At 51.9% G+C, this 21,538-nt stretch overlaps 1 protein-coding gene across 15 annotated transcripts in view; it reads left to right on the top strand.

Annotated features, from left to right (window-relative positions):
- Positions 1–21,538, top strand: part of SMARCA4 (SWI/SNF related BAF chromatin remodeling complex subunit ATPase 4) — an 87,181-nt gene that overhangs the window by 34,619 nt on the left and 31,024 nt on the right. For 10 of the 15 annotated variants that reach the window (XM_073801884.1, XM_073801886.1, XM_033854280.2 and 7 more), the window contains exons 14-23: positions 4,771–4,892; positions 7,068–7,218; positions 8,562–8,725; positions 14,395–14,461; positions 15,471–15,581; positions 17,347–17,589; positions 18,000–18,125; positions 18,995–19,108; positions 19,826–19,933; positions 21,046–21,132. In XM_073801884.1, coding sequence (XP_073657985.1) covers positions 4,771–4,892; positions 7,068–7,218; positions 8,562–8,725; positions 14,395–14,461; positions 15,471–15,581; positions 17,347–17,589; positions 18,000–18,125; positions 18,995–19,108; positions 19,826–19,933; positions 21,046–21,132 — 1,293 coding nt within the window. The remainder of the gene's footprint in view (positions 1–4,770; positions 4,893–7,067; positions 7,219–8,561; positions 8,726–14,394; positions 14,462–15,470; positions 15,582–17,346; positions 17,590–17,999; positions 18,126–18,994; positions 19,109–19,825; positions 19,934–21,045; positions 21,133–21,538) is intronic. The other 5 variants (XM_073801891.1, XM_033854286.2, XM_073801889.1 and 2 more) reach the window with 1 other exon arrangement.

Raw genomic sequence — 21,538 nt, 5'->3', positions numbered from 1 at the left:
TAGTATGTCTGTGTTTGTGCCACTACCACACTGTCTTGTATTACAAGTTTTGAAATCAGGTAGTATTATTTGCTTGTTTGCTCTATTGGCTATTCTAGGTACTTTGCATTCCCATATACACTTTAGGATCAACTCATCAGTTACTACAAAAAGGCTTGCTAGGATTTTTATTGAGATTGTGTTGAATATAGAGATCAGTTTTGGGAGAATCACGTCCTAACAATATTTAGTTTTCCAGTCCATGAACGTGAGATGTCTCTCTATTTATTTTGATCATCTTTAATTTCTCTTAGCAATGATTTGTAGTTTTCAGAGTATAGGTTTTGCTTTTTTTGTTGTTAAATTTATTCTTAAATATTTTATTCCTTTTCTGCTACTATGAATAGAATTGTTTCCTTGATTTTATTTTTCGATGTGTTGTTGCTATTACGTGGAAATACAATTTTATATGTATATTTTTAAAATGTTAATCTCGTGTTCTGTGCACTTGCTGAACTCATATTGGTAATTCCAATAGGGTTTTTTGTTTGTTTGTTTGATTCCTTAGGATTTTCACATGCAGGATTATGTCATTCATAAATAACCATAATTCTTCAATACTTCTTCCTTTCCCCTCTGTGTGCCTTTAATCTTTAATTTCCTTCTCTTGCCTTATTGCACTGGCTAGATCCTCCAGTGCAGTGTTGAATAGAAGTGTCTAGAGCAGATATCCTTAGTTTGTTTTCGATCTTAAGGGTTATGCAGTTAGTCTGTCACTATTGTTTGGTGTTAGCTGTAGATTTTTCATGGATGCCCTTTATCAGGTTGAGTAAATCCTCTTCTGTTCCTAGTTTATTGAGAGTTTTTAGCACGTGTGAGCTAGATTTTATCTCATACTTTTTCTATTAAGTTGATCATTTGATTTTTTAAAAATTTATTTATTAATTTTTATTTTTGGCTGTGTTTGGTCTTCGTTGCTGCGTGCAGTCTTTCTCTAGTTGCAGTGAGTGGGGGCTACTCTTCGTTTTGGTGCGCAGGCTTCTCATTGCGGTGGCTTCTCTTGTTGCAGAGCACAGGCTCTAGGGGCGTGGGCTTCAGTAGTTGTGGCACGTGGCCTCAGTAGTTGTGGCTCAAGGGCTTATTTGCTCCCCGGCGTGTGGGATCTTCCCTGACTAGGGCTTGTACCCGTGTCCCCTGCACTGGCAGGCGGATTCTTAACCACTGCTCCAACAGGGAAGTCCCTGATTTTTTTTTTAATTTAAATTAATCTTTAAAATTTAATTAATTAATTTATTGGCTGCATTGGGTCTTCATTGCTGCATGGGGGCTTTCTCCAGTTGCAGTGAGCAGGGGCTTTCTCTAGTTGTGGCAAGTGGAGGTACTCTTCGTTGCAGTGCACGGGCCTCTCATTGCACTGGTCTCTCTTGTGGTGGAGCACGGAATTTAGGCACGTGGGCTTCAGCAGTTGTGGCACGTGGGCTCAGCAGTTGTGGCTCACAGGCTCAGTAGTCATGGCGCACGGGCCTGATTGCTCTGCGGCATGTGGAATCATCCTGGACCAGGGCTGCAATCTGTGTCCCCTGCATTGGCAGGTGGATTCTTAACCACTGCGCCACCAGGGAAGTACAAATTCTTACTATATTTTTAAAGTTATTTTCTTTGTAGTTGCTCCAGGGATTATGATATGCATCTTAATTTATGATGATATGCTTCAGGTTAATACTAACTACATTCTGGTAAAATATGGAAATTTTGTTCTAGCTTAGCTCCATTTGTTCTTCTTCCTTTGTGCTGTTATTGTCACATATGTTACATCTGTATACGTTATAAACCCAACAATACAGTCTTCTAATTAATACCTGATATAATCTTATGACTTAGTCTAAAGAAGTTGGAAAAGAAGAAATAAGGGAAAATATATTTATAGAGTCTTTTATATTGATACATGCACTTACCATTTCTGATGTTTTTTATTTCTCCTTATGGATTCAATTTACTATCACCTATCATTTCCTTTCAGCTTGAAAGACTTCTTTTTTAAACCATTTTTTAAAATCAAAGTATAATTTACAATGTTGTGTTAGTTTCAGGTGTACAGCAAAGCAGTTCAGTTAGACGTGTGTGTGTGTATGTGTATTCTTTTTCAGATTCTTTTCCATTACAGGTTATTGCAAGATATTGAATATATTGAAAGATTTCTTTTACCATTTATTATAAGGCATGTATGCTAGCAACAGATTCTCTCAGCCTTTGTTTTTCTGGGAATGTATTTCTTTAGCTTTCATTTTCAAAGATAGTGTAGCTGGACATAGAATTCTTTGTTGACAGTCTTTTTCCTTTTGAATATGTCATTCCTCTACTTTCTGGTCTCCTGTTTCAGATGAAAGTCTAGCTACTAATTATATTGATGCTCCTTTGTACATGATGGTTCATTTTCTCTTTCTTGCTTCCAAGATTTTCTCTTTGCCTTTGGGTTTTAGAAGTTTGTGAACTCTCTCTTTGTGTTTATTCTCGTTAGTGTTTGTTCAGATTCTTGGCTTGGTAGAGTCATGTTTTTCATCAAATTTGGGAAGTTTATCATTTCTGTCTTCTATTGAGACTCTGTATTTGTTGATACATTCTACTTAAAGATGGTTTCCTTTATTTCTTTGAACATATTTACAATAGCTTTGAACACATATATAGTAATAGCTGCTTGTATGATTGTATGCTAAGTCCAACATCTAGGAACAGAGACAGGCTCAACCGACTGTCTTTTCCCCTGAGTTCGTATCACATTCTCCTCCTTTTTGTTTGTCTTGTAATGAATGTTTAGTGGAAGGCTATTTTAACCACTCTGGATTCTGACTTCCACCCCTGTGCGTTCTTTTTGGTGTTTTTGTTTGTTTAGTAAATTATCTAGGCTGAATCTGTGGAATGTTTTCCCAGGGTGTGTGCTGCCTTTGGTGTCTCTGCTCAGTTTATTGTTTTTGTTTTTTTCTCATTTTTAGTTTTAATCCTGGCTCTCTAGGAGTGGGTTGTGTTTCTTCATAACTTAGTAGTCTTCCAGTGATTGGGGAGAGTTTGTACTCAAACACCTTGAGCCAGTAAGGCTTCTTTCTCCAGCCAGTGGATCAGTGTGTGTAGAAGAACACATTCCAAGTTTGGGCCATTTTCAAGCCCACCCTGGCTTTTACCTTCTGCTGGGCCCTTTCTCCCTTTCTCGTTTCCTCTGTGCATGTGCACAGCCCTCAGCCAGTAATATGCTTTCCCCACCCATGGCTGAGGTCCTAACCTCCACTGACAGTGCTGCTGGCCTGGGCATCGTCCACTGCTACAAAATGACTAAGTCCCCATCAGCCTCAGCTGCCAGGCCTCGTGGCTTGCCCACCCTGGGAGAACTTGCACATCAGAACTGGGAGCTGAGGGTAGGAGAGATGAAAGCACCCCCAAGTAAGAACTCCACAAACTCCCACTCTTCTTGCCCAAGGCTCGGCAGTTTTCTCAGTGTTAATGCTTCTCAGACTCCTAGGGCTCTGAAATGGTTGCCTGTGCTACTTTTGTCTAGCTTTAAAGCCACTTTTTTTTTTTTTTTTTAAATATAAGTCAGACCTCAGGCAGGGCTGTCAAGCAGCCCCACCTTTCTCCCCACCTACTCCCCAGGAGGACTAGGGGAATTCTTTTTTTTTAAATAAATTTATTTATTTATTTATTTTTGGCCGCGTTGGGTCTTCATTGCTGCACGTGGGTTTTCTCTAGTTGCGGCGAGCGGGGGCTACTCTTTGTTGCAGAGCACAGGCTCTACGTGCGCAGGCTTCAGTAGTTGTGGCGCACGGGCTTAGTTGCTCCGTGGCACGTGGGATCTTCCCGGACCAGGGCTTGAACCTGTGTCCCCTGCACTGGCAGGCGGATTCTTAACCACTGAGCCACCAGGGAAGCCCCTAAAGTCACTTTTTGAGGGGAAAATTTGCTGACCCCTTTAATTGGAATTAGCCAGGCTTCCCATTCCTATTTTAATTCCCAGCATGGTAATATCAAGTAGGATAAGTCTTACCGGTTATGATTTTTTTGACCAAAATGTTTGTGCTGTCATTACCTGTTCATTATTCCAAATGATCTATAAAATTATTTTGCATGCTCCAAAGGAAATCCCACTGGGTTTTGACTGGAATAATTTGACAGGTTAATGACAGATACTTTTTCTTTTTTAGTTTTATAGCAGTTCCATTATACACACACATTTTGTGTGATTTATACAGGAATACAAGGATGGTTTAATATTGGGAAATGTATTTGTGTGTGTTTTTTCAGTATGTCATACAAAATCCCCTTTATTATCTGCTCAGTAAATGTTGGAAAATCCTTTTAATGAAACACGACACTCATACTTAATATACAGATTTATAGAAAACCTCTTAGTAAACGATGATGCCTTATCATCAGTCTTATTTGACATATTTTAGACATTTTGGCCATGTCAGTAAAGCTGAAAGTAAATCAAGAGCAATAAATATTGAAGGTTACCTATAAAATGTTTAATACCTAGGAAATCCAAGAGAAGGGAAAAGCTGTTTTAGTAGTATGCATTGTGTACGGGGGACTCGGTGCAACAGAAGTACAGCATACCCTGAGAGGCCCTTAAAAAGAAGTGTCTGGACTCTGCTAAGAAAACTAAAAATCATATACTGAGCAATTAAAAGAATGTGCAAATAAAAAGCGTGACATGTTTTGGGATTGGTAGGAAGAGGGCACGTGGGTTGTAAAAGCATCACTCTGGGGTGACCTGAGGTGAACTGGCTTGTCTCTTGGTAGGAGGAGGAGGAGGAGCAGCCACAGCCAGCACAGCCTCCCGCCCTGCCCGTGGAGGACAAGAAGAAGATTCCAGATCCAGACAGCGACGACGTCTCCGAGGTGGACGCCCGGCACATCATCGAGTAAGGCATCCCTCCCTCCACCAGCTTCCCGCGAGGTGGCACCGGCAGAAGCTGTTAGAATCCCAGCTTCTCCCCGGACAGCACTGTCCAGCCGGCAGCCGCTGTGGGACCACAAACACCGGATTGACTTACTTCAGATGTCACTGATGTTTGTAGGGGTCGAATGACGTTCCATCCATTCACGTGGCTCATCCTGTGTTTAAGAGATAGTCGGGGGCTTCCCTGGTGGCGCAGTGGTTGAGAGTCCGCCTGCCAATGTGGGGGACACGGGTTCGTGCCCCGGTCCTGGAGGATCCCACAGGCCGCGGAGCGGCTGGGCCCGTGAGCCATGGCCGCTGGGCCTGCGCGTCCGGAGCCTGTGCTCCGCAACGGGAGAGGCCACAACAGTGAGAGGCCCGCGTACCACAAGAAAAAAAAGAAAACCAACAAAGAGATAGTCGGGGGGCTTCCCTGGTGGTGCAGTGGTTGGGAATCTGCCTGCCGATGCAGGGGATGTGGGTTCGATTCCCTGGTCTGGGAGGTTCCCATGTGCCGCGGAGCAGCTGGGCCCGTGGGCCACAATTACTGAGCCTGCGCTCTAGAGCCCGTGGGCCACAACTACTGACCCCGCATGCCACAATTACTGAAGCCCATGCGCCTAGAGCCCATGCTCCGCAACGGGGGAGGCCACCGCAGTGAGAAGCCCGCACACCGCAATGGGGAGTAGCCCCCACTCGCTGCAACTACAGAAAGCCTGCACGCAGCAATGAAGACCCAACACAGCCAAAAATAAAATAAACAAATAAAAAATAAATAAATAAAAAAGAGATAGTTGGGTTTACCACAGAAGGCCGCTTCATGCTTGTGCTTCAGCCGCAGCCCTCCCCATCTCCTCCCTGGAAGAAACTGCTTCCAGCATCGCGTGTCTTCCACACATATTTTATGCATCAGTAAGCATGACATGTATCTGTGTTTTGTTTCATTTGCACGAGTGTATCTGGGGCACAGTGTTCTGCCCCTTGCTCCTATGTCTGTGCACACAGGGTGTCTCACTCCTCCACATCTGGCCATCCTGTCATGGCATCCCTGTCATGGTCTCACGTTGTGGCCTGAGTCTGGCGGTGGTCGTTTAGGTTATTTCTCATCCTTTGGTTGTAAGCACAGTTACAATTAACATACCAATTTTATTGTGGCTTACAGGACAGAGTTAATGGATACTCTTAAATAGAGCATTGAGAGCATTATGTATTACATAAGCACTAGGTATGAAGGGAACCATATGCGGTATGCGGGCCTCTCACTGTTGTGCCCTCTCCCGTTAACGGAGCACAGGCTCCGGACACGCAGGCTCAGCGGCCATGGCTCACGGGCCCAGCCACTCCGCGGCATGTGGGATCTTCCCAGACCGGGGCACGAACCGTGTCCCCTGCATCGGCAGGCGGACTCTCAACCACTGCGCCACCAGGGAAGCCCAAACATACAGTCTTTTGAATCCATCAGAAATATATAGGAAAAAACCCTCTAAGCTAGGAAAACCCAGCTCACTGTGCAGGATTTGTAAGAAGATATAAAAACAAAACACAGCATAAAACAATATGATAGTTGGATCACATATATCTCTCACATTAATAAAATGTAAATAGTTTAAAGTCATTTTTTAAAAGAATTCCAGGGAGTTCCCCTGCGGTCCAGTGGTTAGGACTCTACGCTTTCACTGCCAGGAGCCTGGGTTTGATCCCTCGTTGGGGAACTAAGATCCTGCAAGCCTCGTGGTGCGGCCAAAAAAATAAAATAAAATTATAAAAAGAGGTTTTTTTAATTGAAGAATTCTAGATTAGATTACAAAACAGCCTAAGTGTAAATGATTCTGGTTTGTGCAAGGCTGTTGAGTGTACATTTTCCCTTTAGACTCTTGAACTCCGGGTAGGGAGGGTGGGCCATGTGACCAGCCTCTGGCTGAAAGTAACATTCCTTCTGTGGTGTGACAGTGACTTGATTCCCATGGCACCCAGAAGTCTAGTCTTGGGCCCACCTGGATTAGTGTTTGCTGCCTTGCCTGTCCTCAGACTGTGCGGCTGCTCTTTGGCTTATCTTCCGGCTCAGGCCATAAAGCTGCTCTGCGGAGGTTTGTGTCAGAAGCACATTGTCACAAGTAGGAATGTGTGTCTTCACACGGCCCTTTGATCTTGCTCCCAGGAACGCCAAGCAAGATGTTGATGACGAGTATGGCGTGTCGCAGGCCCTCGCTCGTGGCCTGCAGTCCTATTATGCCGTGGCCCACGCCGTCACCGAGAGGGTGGATAAGCAGTCGGCGCTCATGGTCAACGGCGTCCTCAAGCAGTACCAGGTAGGTTGGAGGGGGCCGTGTCCACATAGCAGTCTCGGCAGAGGGGTTTCCGGGTCGTGGGTGGCTGCTGAAGGCAGGCAGACCTGAGTTCACGGTCCACTCTTGGTCTTTGGGCAACTTGCTCTTCCCCTCTGAGCCTCAGTCTCCTCATCTGTAAAGCAGCTTCATGGTCTGCCCAAGAGGAAATGAAATGTTGCAATAAATCCGTATCTGCTGGGTGCTTGATATGTGCCAAGAAGAATAGGAGCACTTTATAGGCTGTTAGCATCTGAATTCCCTCAGCCACTCTGAAGTAGGTGCTGCGGTCCTCCGAATTTCATGGGAAGGGGGGGTGGTTGGAGGGACAACTGAGGAACAGAGAGGTACAGCGATTCCTCAAAATCACACAGTTTGGGAATGGCCGAGCCAGAATGGGACCCAGGTGTGGGCCCATGGGTGCTCAGTACATATTTCCTAGAGCTCTGTGCAGCATGAGGCAGCAAGGCAGGAGAGGTTAGCAGCCCTAGACTCGGTCCTTCCTTCTGGGAAATGGGGCAGCAGCCCCTCCTGCCAGCCTCTGAGGGTGAAGTGATGACGCCTCTGAAGCTCTTTGTCAGGGTCTGGCCTGGAACAGCCAAGAAATGGAGCTGCTTATAGTAAAAATCTCTTCTCCTGTGGCCCCATATCCCAGGCTCACCTGTAAGCTCCCAAGAGGCAGCTGGTGCTGATATCCGTGCTGATATCAAGTGCCAAAGGTGAATCCTGTGGCCAGTGGAACTTTCCAGAGACCAGTGTAATCAGAGAAATCAGAACATGGCCAAGACTTAACTTGCTTAATCTGTTATGAAAATTTCCAGATTTTCCCTGAAGACAATATTCTCTCTAACTGACTGTGTTTCAGAAAGCTTCACAAGCTTTGGAAACCTTTCAGTTAATCTTGAAATGCTGTTGAGGCAGTTGTTAGTCATGTGGTGGACTCCTCACCAAGTTCCCCTGAAACCCCAACGCTCTCCTGAATCCAGTGTCACACGGTTGAGGGCAGGTTGCTCCCAATGTGCTGTGTGGCTTGGTGTCAGGCAGTGACAGACGGACACTGTAACAGTGAGAAGCTTAGCTGTTTAAATGTGCGCCCAGAAAGGACATTTCATATACATCTCTCATTAGCACAGCAACCCTGTGATTTCAGAGACAGGATTGCTGAGGATGAGGCTGAGTGGGAAAGGAGTGGGCTGACTCAGAGCAAAATACCAAGTGAAGACGGCCGCAGGAGGTCCCTGGCTGGGGCAGAACTTGTGAGTCTCCGAAGCGCGGGGAACACCCCCGAACCCAACCTGGGCTTCAGTCCTGGCCGCTTTTCCTTGCAGATCAAAGGCTTGGAGTGGCTGGTGTCCCTGTACAACAACAACCTGAATGGCATCCTGGCTGATGAGATGGGCCTGGGGAAGACCATCCAGACCATCGCTCTCATCACGTACCTCATGGAGCACAAGCGGATCAACGGGCCCTTCCTCATCATAGTACCTCTCTCGTGAGTGTGCCCACCCCAGGTGCCAGGAGTGCCCAATGGGAAGGCCCCACCGCCCGAGGTCACTAGCAGCCCGGCCTGGGCTCAGAGGCCTGTGTGTTAGCTTGCTTGGGCCACCCTCACGAAGGACCACAGCCTGGGTGGCTTAAACAATAGGAACTATTTCCCGGGAGGCCACAAGTCTGAGAACAAGGTGTCAGCAGGGCTGGTTTCTCCCTAGGCCTCTCTCCTGGCCTTGTGGATGTCCATCTTCTCCCTGTGTCTTCACACTGCCTTCCTTCTATGTGTGTCTGTGCCCTAATTTCCTCTTCTTACAACAAAGTTATACCAGTCATGGATTAGGGCTTGCCCCAGTGACCGTGTTTTTACTTCATTATCTCTTTAAAGACTCTATTTCCAAATATAGTCACGTTCTGGGGTGCTGGGCATGAAGATGTCAACATACAAATTTGGGGGGGGACACAACTCAGCCCATAGCCACCTGCCTCTCGTGTCAAGGCTCAGGATAGAAGGGCAGGTGATGGAGTGCCCGTCCATGATTCCTGTTGGGGCAGCTCTCACAGGATGTCCTTGGTGTCCTCTTCAGGCCCCACAATGAGCAAATTCCACACAAGGTTGTCACGGGAGTCAGATAACTGCCCACTAGAAATGTGGAGTGGAACCATTTGTGCAGACACTGTCCACTTACTGCTGGGGCACCGAGCCCTGTCGATCGCGTCCCAGCCTGGTCCAGGCACCACAGACGCTCAGGTGGCATCTGGATACCCAAACGGCGTCCAGAGGAGGCTCTCTCACTAGCCACCTCTTGGTACCGTTGGTCTTTTCCTCCCAGCAGGCACCCTTCCAGGGGCCAGGATTCCTCAGGCCATCTGGGCATCCCTCTTCCCAGCTCCGCATGTGTCACATAATGGTTCTCCTGTTCCCAGGTTTTTTCCAGAAGTCCCAGGACTGGCTGTCATTGACCCAGTTCAGGTCACATGTTAGGCAACAGTCCAGTCATGGGCCTGGGGGATGGTCTGCTCTGATGTGGCCAGGCCTCTGAGTGTACACTTGGCTTGGCCCTGAAGGGGAACCCCCTTTACCGTCGGCCCAGCACTCAGGGGGAACCATGTCTGCCTCAAGTCAGCTGTCGAGGGGGAGGATGGGAAACCGAGTACTCAGCCCTCAGCCCATGGGAACGTGCCCTCCTACCTGTAAGGAGGCCAGGCCTCCAGAGGCCACGCACCCACCGCTGGGGGCCCCAGAACCCTCCCAGAATTCACCTCGAGAAGTTGATTTCCTCCTTCTGCCTTCTGTCCCTCATGGCGGTGTAAATCTGGCTGCCTTGGCAGGAACAGATCTTCATGGAGAGGGAACTGTTTCCACGGTGCAGCGGAAGGTCCCAGGCCGTGGTCAGGCCCAGCTGCTTCTCTGCTTCCCGCTGCCCTTGCCTGTGCGCTGACTCGCTGCCCTCCACTTACTCAAGTCCCTTCCCTTCTGTTTAGCCTCCCAGGCGTGACTTCATCTCCACTGGAATAGCTCTGTCCAGCGTGCTGCTCTGCAGCCTGGGTTTGTCATTCTTAAATTTTCATTTTGAAATGATTTCAGACTTACAAACAACTGCAGAAGTAGTGTAAAGAGTTCCTATATACCTTTCACCCGGCCTCCTGCATCTCACATAACCTTAGGACAGTTTCAACACCAGGATAGTAACAATGATTTAACAAATCATTGTTAACTGGTAACGAATCTAGAGACTCTATTCAGATGTTGTAGACTTCCCCACTAAAGGCCTTTTTCTGGTCCAGGATCCCACTTTGCCTTTTGTTGCCGTGTGTCTGTCATGTCGTGTCTGTGACAGTTCCTGAGTCCATTTTTTTCCTTCATGATCTTGACACTTGAATCCTGACCAGGCATTTGGTAGACTGTCCCTCAGATTGGGTTTGTGTGATGTGTCTTCTTTCTGGAATTCTGGCGAGAAACTCCAGGGTGGGTGCTGTGCCCTTCTTGGGGCCTCACATCGGGAGGCACAAGCCCAGGGGCTCCGTGACAGGAGAGCATCGCTTTGGTCTTTCCTTACGTGGTGCCTGCGGGTTTCCCCACATAAACCTAAGAGTTTTCCTTTGTAATTTATAAGTAACTTGTGAGAAGGCACTTAGAAGCTATATGAATATACCATTTCTCATCATAACTTTCCCCCGTAATTTCAGCATCTGTCAGAGGAGTCTCACCTGAAATGATCACTCTGGAAAGTGCCGAGTACTGGTTTTCTCTTTCCGGCATTCCTTCTACAGGTCTTGGAATTCCACTACAAGGAAGAGCTGTCTCTTCTCCCTTATTTAATTGTTTAATGGTGTAATTCTTCATAGAAGAATTGTCTTGTGGACACTATTGTTATTTACTTTGCTTAAATTGTCCCAGATTTGGCCCAGGGAGACGCTTCAGATCCGTCCCTGTGTCCTTTCAGCACGTCTCTGTCATTGCATTGTGGTTGTTTACTTTAGAATAGTATCAGATTTACAGAAAAGTTGAAAAGGTCGTACTCAGAGCCCCCGTATACTCTCCCCAGGTTCCCCCTGTGGTTGATCACATCTTACGTGACCGTGTTACATTCGTCACAAGTGAGGAATCAGCACTGGAACATTACTAGTAATTAAACACATTACTATTAAGTAAACTTTATGTGGATTTCTCTAGTTTTGCCCTGATTTCCATTTTCAATTCCAGGATCCCATGTGACATACATACATACATACATACATACATACCGGGTCTTAGTTGCAGCAGGCGGGCTCCTTAATTGCGGCTCCAGGGCTCCTTAGTTGTGGCATGCATGTGGGATCTAGTTCCCTGACCAAGGATCGAACCCTGGCCCCCTGCATTGGGAGCACGGAGTCTTATCCACTGCGCCACCAGGGAAGTCTCCCATATGACATTTAGCCTTTACATCTCCTCAATCTTTTCTGGTCTGTGACCATTCCTCAGACTTGGTGTAATTTTGGTGACCTTGATGGTTTTGAGGAGAACTGGTCGGGTGTTTTGTAGGATGTACCTCAGCCTGGATCTGTTTGGTGATTTTTTCATCCTTAAATGGGATGGTGGGTTTCGGGACGAAGACCAGAAGTGAAGCACGTCTCTTATCACCTCACAAGGGGGGGGCAGTTACTGTCTACATGTCTTTTCACTCTTGAGGTTGACCTTGATCACCGGGCTGAGGTAGTGTGTGTCAGGTGTCTCCACTGTGAAGTTACTCTTTTTTACCCCTTCCATACTGTATTCTGGAAAAAAGGGACTAAGTTCAGCCCACAAATAATAGGTGGGCAATTAAGAGCTACCTCCTTGAAGGTGAAATCCCTACATAAATTTTTTGGAGTTTTCCTGTGTGGAAGATTTCTTTCTTCTCCCCCCAGTTGTGAATGTATTCAATCATTTATATCAATATGGACTCCTGGATATTTATTTTATACTTTGGGTTAAACTCCAATACTAGTTTATTTTGTTGCTCAAATCATTCCAGCCTTGGCCATTGGGAGCTGTCTCAGTTGGCTGCTCTGTTCCTTTGACATGCCCCCATCATTGTGGGGTTTTTGAGCACGTCTTTGCTTTTTGGCACCCAAAGACGCTCCAGGCTCAGCTGGTACATTTCCCTCCCAGGCCTAGAACCAGCCATTTCTCCAAGAAACCCTGGTTTCCCTTATTAGAAAATGGTCTTAGAAACCAAGACGTGGGTGGTGGGTGTGCTCCTTGCTTCTGGGGCGTCATTGCTTCTAGGCCCTCTCAGTGTGCAGTGCTAGGAAGTATACGTACGTGTACTGACCCTAGTGCACACGTGCTGACATGATTTGCGTCTGGTCATCTGTGTCTGTTAAGTGTGACCATACTGCTGTCTTTGACTCAGCCGGGACCACAGGGCTCATTCTAGCCTTTCTCCTTACTCGTGTGTTCGTTCCCAGTGTGCATGTACAGTGCTTTCAGAATACTTAGCCTGTGAGGAACAACCTTGCGAACTAGAGATCCAGTTCCTTTTGTTCTTAGACTTACAGTTTCCAGCCAAAACATCTTTTCCAAGGTCATTTAAGTTGGCTGCTTTCCCCCATTCCGTTCAGTGAAGTTATCCCGTGTGTTGATCTTCAGCCCTTTTCACCCTTGTGCTACCCAGACCGGGGCCCAGGCTGTTGAGTGTCATCTCCAGGAGCCACCTGTGCCCTGGGGGATGTTTTCAGACTGTGAGTGTCCCGCTGTCCCGTCCACCTGCTGGGGCGTGCTGTTCTCCGCCATGAGTTTGCTTGTCCTGCCTCCCTCTTGACCCCTGACTCTGGCCTGTCTCCTTAACTTCCACTCCCTCCCAACTCTCCCTCAGCTCTTCTCCCGCTCTGCAGATGCCCCTCCCCCACCCCAGGCTTTGGCCCTTGGCTTCTCTCTCTCTCAGTGCCCCGGCCTTCCCCTATTGCTCCCTGCAATAGGAACCAGACCTCGGTGACCGAACCAGGGCAACCTTGCTGATCCCTCAGTAAGGGGAAGCCCACAGCCAGGTGGCTTCAAGCTTCCAGGACCCAGGCTCCTGCAGTTTTCTGCTCAGTAATCCTTAGCACGTGACTCCTGCCCCTAGGCCTTTACCCTCTTGGTTGCAGGATGGCCACGCTGCCTCCATCATCTCCTCTGGGTTCCCAGAATGATGGGCGGGGCCCAGGGCAGCAGGAGCGTAGGGCAGCTGAGTCTCCACCACCCTCCTTCAAGACCTTTCCCTGACTTTCAGCCCAGCGACTTAAGCTTCCATCTCATTGGCTCAGACTGTGCCCACCTGGTTGGCCCTGGCTGCTGGGGGAGCTCCTCAGTGGAGCTTGCAGGGTGGAGCTGGGTGAGCCGCGAGCAGTCCCTTCCACTTGGCTTTTGCATCCTGTCTTTACAAACCCCCTGGTCTAGACTGTCTGAGTGAGTTCCCTCCCCCACCGAAGACTCTGTGTCCCAGTATTTCCCCGAGAGCCCACCCGCTCTGAACTTGGCTTTACTGTCGCTGTCACCCTCTCCTGAGGTTCTCTCTTGTAGTCGGGGGTGACTTGTCCCTCCTCACCCGCCCCCATGTCCGCTCACTGCCCATCTCTGTCTGTCCCCCTTCTTCCTGGCCTCGAGCCCTCCTGCGCTCCCCCTCCTGCAGTCTTCTGCCCGGGCCTGGCTTGGTCTCGCCTGCCTCCCATCCTCATTCTGCCTCTTACCGGGCAGGAACCTTCAGTGGCTGCCAGTTTCATTTTGACATGGCACTGCGACTCGGTGGTGTCTCCTGTAGCCCCGGCCTCCGTGGCATGACTCCCGCACCCCACCCCCAGCGTCCTGAGCCTGAAATGAGGCACCGTGAATCTGCGTTTTTCTGAGCAGCAGGTCTGCAGCTTGTGGTGTGTTCTCACAGGGGCCTGTGGCCACACAGCGGTGACAGAGAACTGATCTCCAGGGTCCAGCTCCTGGTCCTGGCCCTCTCCGGCCGCCCTGGCGGGGGCTGACCCTATACCCACCACCACGCCTTTGTGTGTCCCTGTGTCTTCCACCTGGGGCACCATCCCCTCCTTCCCTCAGATGGTCCATTACCCGGCCAGCTCTGAGGGTCACACACACATCAGCTTCACTCCCTCGTGGGCATCTGTTGGACAGTTGCTGGCAACAGAACTAGACCCTGACTCTCCCTTCCTTGTTTCCACCAGAACGCTGTCCAACTGGGCATACGAATTTGACAAGTGGGCCCCCTCGGTGGTGAAGGTGTCCTACAAGGTACGTCGCCCCCTGAGGAGGTGGGCATGGGCAGGGTGGGAGAACAGGGGATACGTGTGGGTGAAGAGGGGCATCAACTTGCATTAATGACAGGATGCACGTGTGCATGTGCGCGTCTTCTTATGTTATACACATGGGATCCTGCCATTAACACAGGGTTTGGATCACTTTATTTCGAGGAGTGATGCTGCTTTTTTACCTGAAGTTATGGACTCAGTTTGTGGAATGTGGTGACATTAACGCATTCACCTGAAGATTTCATTATTCTTGCCGAGCTTTGGTTAAAACCCATTCACGTGGGATGACTTAGCGAGTGTCCACCGTGGGCTGCTGTGTGACGGGGGACACCAGGACACGTGGGCCCCGTGCAGGCCTGCTCTGAGTGCCACCCCTAGATCAGTTCTCCTGTGAAGTGGGGACTAAATGTGCCTCTTGTCCTCGTGGGGAGAGAGGCAGAGAGGGCCTCACACAGCCACTCAGTGGCAGAGCCCCGTTGTGCCCTTGGCCACAGGTCTACTGGGCCCAGGCTCACCACCCTGTGCTGAGAGGCTCTTGGCCCCATGATGGGGAAAATCGGGTCCCGGCAGAGGGGACAGCGTGTCTGGGGAGAACTTGGTGCGTTTGAGGAGCTAAAAGTCGTTCGGCTGGCAAGAGCTTATGGGAACGAGTGCAGCTCTGTCTGGAACGTGAGCTTTGAACAGGAGGGATGGGGCAGATTTGCTAACCGGAGCTGCCCTTTGGGAGTGATCACGGCGGTCTGCGCCTGTGTGGGAGGCCTGGAGGCCTGAGATGGGGACCCGGGAAGAGGAGGGTGTGGGAAGCGGAGCTGGTTGACCATCAGGAGTGAGGCCGATGGAGGTGCAGGCAGCAAGCCTCCCAGGGGCCCGAGCCGCCCAGGACCCACACTCCTCTCTCCGCTCCCCACACTTGGCCCTCTGCCCTTGCCGGCGTGAGGGGCCAGGACCCGAGGCCCAGAGGCTGAGGCGCGAGTGTCTTCTCTCCCTCACAGGGCTCTCCAGCAGCCAGACGTGCTTTCGTTCCCCAGCTCCGGAGCGGCAAGTTCAACGTCTTGCTGACGACCTACGAGTACATCATTAAAGACAAGCACATCCTTGCAAAGGTAGCGTGTCTGCCTATAAAACAAGCCAGCCCAGGCCGTCGCGTGCTGTCAGGGAGCCCGTGATCCAGCCCAGGATTGTCGCAAGTGTGTCACGCTTCCCATCTTCTCAAAGCCCCCGAAGACATTTCTCAGTGATTCCCCCACATATGTGTAAAAAGACAGCTGCTCTGTGTGCGAACAGCCCCGGTCGAGGTGACCTTGGGCTTGCCTCTCCGACCATCTGTCCCCAGGCTGGCCCTGGGCCACGTCCAGAGACTGGCTGCGTCTGCGCAACATGTGGACTGGCTCCTCTCAGGCCTTCTGCCCGAAGAGCCTGGTCACACGCGGTGACTCTCGACCCACCTGTCTTGCCTGCCGTGTCCCTGGCAGGGCTGTGGTGAGGCCCCCCTTGTCTCCGCCTGTCTCTAGAGGCCTCAGACCTCCCTCCCTGGTGGCCATGTCTCCCTACCACAGCCTACAGGAAAGCGGCCCACGAAGCAGGAGGGATTTGGTATCCAGGTCCAAGCACTCTGACGTCCTGTGTGTTCTCTCAGCCTTGGACCGCTGGGTTGGCGCATTCAGTGGGGGCTGTGCACGTGGGGCAGCCTCTTAGCTGACACAGTTGTGAAGGCAGCTCTAGTTGGGCCATCAGGGAATTACCGAGAATAAACCATGACCCAGATAGGAGGCAGACACCATCCCTCGCCTACAAAAAGCTCTTTTCCCAGTTTGGGAAGGGGTCGAGCCAGAAGGTGCTGCATCTGGCCTCACTAACCGTGTAGGGGATTAAGTCAAGTGGTGGAGTTTTTGACCCAGGGGATGGAGGAGATGTTTACGTGTTACCACACCTGTCGGCCTTGGTCGTACTGATGACATTTGTGCTTGATGTGCATCTCTGAGCTACGGATGAGGAAACTGGGGCCCAGGGAGCTGGTGTCCAGTGTGCAGGCTCACCCTTCTGACCCAGTACAAAGCCAGGCCCATCCCAAGCATGAGAACGGGGCTCTGAAAATCCTGTGTTTGTCTGACCGTGGCTTTAATTAACGTAAACCCCCTGCCATGGGGGTTCCTCGTGGGAAGTGGCTGCTAGGCCCCACCCCAGTCGGTTCTGCCCTTTTCGTCTGGGACACCTGATGGGCAGTTCCTCAGCCAGGCCGTGCCAAGGAAGCCAAAGCCAGAGTGGCTCTGAAGCTCGTCACAGTCACATGTAAATAGGGATTTACACCTGCGGCTCCTGCCTGCAGACTCACACTTATGGTTAGAATCGACATCTAGCCTGTGTCCACCAGCCGTGTGGCCACTGACAGGCTCTGGGGCGCAGCCAGGGCCCCCAGAGCGCACCATCTGAACCCACCTGTGCTGCTCCTGCCTTAGAGCTGCCGCCTGCTGATTGGAAATGCACCCGTTGCTGAGCCAAGTCCCCTGAAGACCCCACCCCTGAGGGCCTCTGATCAGCAGGGGGGTTGTTATTTGGGGTGTTTCTCTGTGTCATGTACTAGCATACATAATTTTCTTGGGAAACCAAAGTACTTTTCTGCCCCTGGATTTGTTCACCCAGTCGCAGGTCACAGCCGTGTCTCCCTGTCCGCGTGTCCGTCTTCACCCCCTGCTTTACAGAGGCTGCGGTGTGAGCTGATCCCTCATCAGGGGCTGTTGTTGTGCTCACGTCCTCCAGCTCAGCAGGCCGTTCTGCCCAGGGCCTTCTTGCCTAATGGCCGTGAGGTCCTCACCCAGGTGGGCAGCGCCGCTGCCTGTCCTCCCCTGACCTCCTGCTCTCGGCCCACAGATCCGTTGGAAGTACATGATCGTGGACGAAGGCCACCGCATGAAGAACCACCACTGCAAGCTGACGCAGGTCCTCAACACGCACTACGTGGCCCCCCGCCGCCTGCTGCTGACGGGCACGCCGCTGCAGAACAAGCTCCCTGAGCTCTGGGCGCTCCTCAACTTCCTGCTGCCCACCATCTTCAAGAGCTGCAGCACCTTCGAGCAGTGGTTCAACGCGCCCTTTGCCATGACCGGGGAAAAGGTGGGTGTGCAGCCAGCCACGTGGTGGCGGGGGGTGGAGTGGGGAGCCGTGAGCCTCGGCCACAAGCAGCTCCGAGGACCCTCCAAGTTGATGGTCCCGGCCCAGCTGGCTTCCCTGGGTCGTTGTGGGTTGAGTGCCCACCACAGCCGGCCCAGCAAAGCACAGGGCAGCCCTGGCACCAAAGGACCCCAGAGAAGAAGGACAGAGAAATCCCAGGGGATGCTTGGGGCTTCCCTGACCCTGTGCCCCAGGCACAGGGAGGGGACAGCAAGGAATATGGCCCTGAGGTGTGAAGGTGCAGCTGGAGGGCCTGAGGAGAGTTTAATTTTCACCCTGAGGGCAGCGGGTAGCTTGGATGGTTTCAGTGAAAGGAGTAACATGGTCAGATTCTGTCCCTTTTGTTTTTAAAGACGGCTGTGGGTTGTGGCCAGTGTCTCTCAATGTCTGCGTGGCTGGGAGTGGCGTTGTTGGTGTGTCTGTGGCCGCCGCGTTTTCTGTTGAAGGAGGTCAGCGGCCTGAGCCTGATGACCGAGGAGGTGGGCACGATCGCAGGGCTTAACGTTGAGCGTCACCGCCCACGGCAGCCGTGCCCCAGCTCACTCGTTCCCAGTTAGCGGATTTTCCTGAGGCAAGTCTGGGACAGCTGTTCCTCAGCTCTTACAGGGGGGCCTCTGTCAGCATCATCCCGCCTCCTTGGTACCGGCTGAGGCAGAAGCCCTCCTGAAGGAGAAATTGAGGCCTTTCCAAGGATCTCATAACAAAGGAGCCCCCAGTTTTCAGATTCCCAGGGACCGCCTCCTCCAAGAGCTGAGGAACAAATGCTCTGGTTTCACGTATTTTCAAGTTGAGCAAAAGCTCTGCCCAAAGGGACCCAGAGAAGAAAAGTTCAGATGTCATGTTTTCACTTAAAAAAAAATTTTTTAATTCACATTTTTATCAGAGTAGCAGGCCTCCTGGGAGAGCAGCATTTCTTTCCGTCCTTCCCACCCAGGCCAAAAGGAGAGTTGATTTGGGCTTCCAGTGACAGAGCCCTCTTGGAGCACCCTCCCAGTTACGCCACACGCTCTATCCGCGTGGCCCCCGCAGTGCTATCCGGATTTCGTTTGGATGTGTTGGCAGGACTCCAGGCACGTGGGTTTGTTACTCTTCGGGAAGCGATGCAGCATGCTGCTGTGTTTCATAGTGCCCTGGGGCCTTGGCTTCCGTGTCCCAGGGCTTCCATGGAAGGTCTTAGATCCTTGCAGTTTTTCAGAGGAAGAGGTTGCCCTGCTAGGCTCCTGTGAAGCTTAGGGTAGTCTGAAAAGGAGGTGCTGAGCACAGGGTGACTCCAGATGGCCCTTCGCTGCATCCCTGTCCCCTCCTTTGGAGGTAACGCTTGGTTGTCATGTCTTGTTGGGGCTGCCAGGTGGACCTGAACGAGGAGGAAACCATTCTCATCATCCGTCGTCTCCACAAAGTGCTGCGGCCCTTCCTGCTCCGGCGGCTCAAGAAGGAAGTCGAGGCTCAGTTACCTGAAAAGGTACCACGTTTAGTTTTTTTCTTTTTGGCCACGCTGTACAGCTTGTGGGATCTTAGTTCCCTGACGAGGGATCGAACCCTGGCATCCCGGTAGTGGAAGTGCCGAGTCCTAACCACTGGACTACCAGGGAATTCCACGTACCATGTTTGTTTTGAGCGGAAGTCCCAGTGCGGCATCGTCCAGGGGACCTCCCTGGGGTGGGCCCAGTCAGGTGGCTCCCCTGGATCCCAGGCCTGGCCCTGGTCTTGCCTCGGCATTCAGGAGTCGATCCCGCCTGGGGTTGGCCACTCTCCCTCACTGGGTCTCTCAAGTGGAAGGCAGGTGTGCTAAGTTAGAGCGCTAAGTCCCCCCAGGGCCCCCTCCCCTTTCCCCTGGGTGGGCTTGGGGTCCCTGGCCAGTCGCCCCCCCCAGTCACATTTGCGCTTTGTTTCTTGGCCGGCTGTGGGCAGGCCTTTGGAAGGTAGCCGAGTTGCCCCATCTGGCCCAGGAAGCCCCCCACATTCCTCTGCCCCGGTGCATCTGCCACATCCCATCTCCCCTCGTCCCCCTGGGTATGGGGTTTCCTCACGGTCACCCCTGTGTGCCCTGATCAGAGCACACAGTCCAGGGCCCAGGATGCCTCTGAGAGGCTGGGCGATCAGAGACTGGCCCAGGCTGGGCGTTGGGCTCCGGGACCCTCGGCTCCAGTTCCGGCTGACGGCGGTGTGTGCCCTGCAGGTGGAGTACGTCATCAAGTGCGACATGTCCGCGCTGCAGCGCGTGCTTTACCGGCACATGCAGGCCAAGGGGGTGCTGCTCACCGATGGCTCTGAAAAGGATAAGAAGGTTGGCCCGGGGCCCCCCTTCCCCCCCGGGTGTCCACAGCAGGCGTGCTGGGGGCCACTGGGTGCGGGGCTTTTGCACACTGTAAGCAGCAGGCTCTCGCCTCCTCGGAGGTGATAGTCGTGGCCGAGGCCCCATCTGGCCGTGGTCCCGAGGGTGTTGACTGGGCCTGGTTTAAATCACAGCTGGTGTGGATGGGTCCAGTCCATAAGGCTGAGGGGACAGAGGCTGATGGCCCGTTTCCAGGGAGGCCCCCGAGCCTCCCAGTCAGCAGCCTGGGGTCCTCTGCTCGTGAAGTGCTCTCTCCCGTGGATGCATCAGTCGGAAGTGGGGGGCCCAGCACGGACCCCAGCCATTAGAATATTCTAGGGAGTCCCACCTTCCCAGCTGGGAAAGAGCCTCGACGGCCAGGGCCACTGAGCCCGTTTCCCTCGTCATTACGTGGCGTTGGGGTGACGTTAGTTTACGGTGGGGAGGTGGGAGCTAGGCAGGCTGCTGCCTTTCGGCCCCTCTGAGGCCCTGGGCCCCCCCGCCCCTGCTCCCCTCACCAGGACTGCAGCTGTCCTCCCAGATCCCTCGCTTCTGCCCCCGCGGCCTCGGGCTTGGCCCTGCCACCCCATTTTCTCTTCCAGATGTTTCGTTTGGGCCCTTTCTTACCCGAGCTGTTGCAGCACCCTGTTTCCTGGTTTTCTTCTTGGCCCACGGCACCCACCCCGGCATCCTTCCTTCACCCTGTAACCAGAGATCTTCCTAAGCCGTCTGGCTGCAGCCCCGCCCTGGGGACTCCCCCCAGTGCCCACAGAGCTGGCCTCACAAAGTGTTTGTGATCCACCCTCAGCTCTTTGCCAGTCACGTTTCCCCTGTGTCCCGCCGGCCCCTCCTCACCCTCCACCCTCCACCCTCCAGGGTGCCAGGGGGTCTCCGCTTCCCCCAGCGCTGGCTTCTTGCTGGCTTCAGGCCTCTGAGCCCCGACAGGAGCCAGCTGCACACGCCCCGTCTCCTCTGCCACAAGCCACAGTTCCTCTCACGTCCTTCTTCCACGCCTCCTCCCCCAACCCCACCCCACCCCACCCCGGAACAAGACCGATCTGGGAGCCTCTCTTCTGCCTCCTCAGGGCAAAGGTGGCACCAAGACCCTGATGAACACCATCATGCAGCTGAGGAAGATCTGCAACCACCCGTACATGTTCCAGCACATCGAGGTGAGGCCCAGGGCCGGGGCGGCAGGCCCAGCGGTACCCGGAGCTCGGGGGCCTCAGCCCTGCACAGGGCCCTGCTCTCAGAGGGGTCTGTCTGCGCCTAGCCCCTAGACAGAGCTAGGTCACTTCTCTCTGGCAACTTTAGAGAAAAAGAGCTTGTAAGGTTTAGACTAGATGATGCTTGTACATTTGCCTTTTTATGGATTTTTTGTTTGCAAGTGCTTATATATTGTAAAGAATCCAAACTGTAGGGAAATATGCAAGAGAAATGAAAATCCCACCTCAGGTAACTGCCGAAGCCTTCGGAGGCTGTTCTCCGGAGTCGTTTCCCCCGCGGTGGGGTTGTGCTGCCTCTGCTTGTTGGTTACTAGCCTTCCCCACTCGGTGACACGTGGGGCCATCCTGGGCA

The sequence above is a fragment of the Tursiops truncatus genome, chromosome 3 (genome assembly GCF_011762595.2).
Source record: "Tursiops truncatus isolate mTurTru1 chromosome 3, mTurTru1.mat.Y, whole genome shotgun sequence".
Classification (NCBI taxonomy): Eukaryota; Metazoa; Chordata; class Mammalia; order Artiodactyla; family Delphinidae; genus Tursiops; species Tursiops truncatus.
This window is presented reverse-complemented; position numbering and strand designations above follow the sequence as displayed.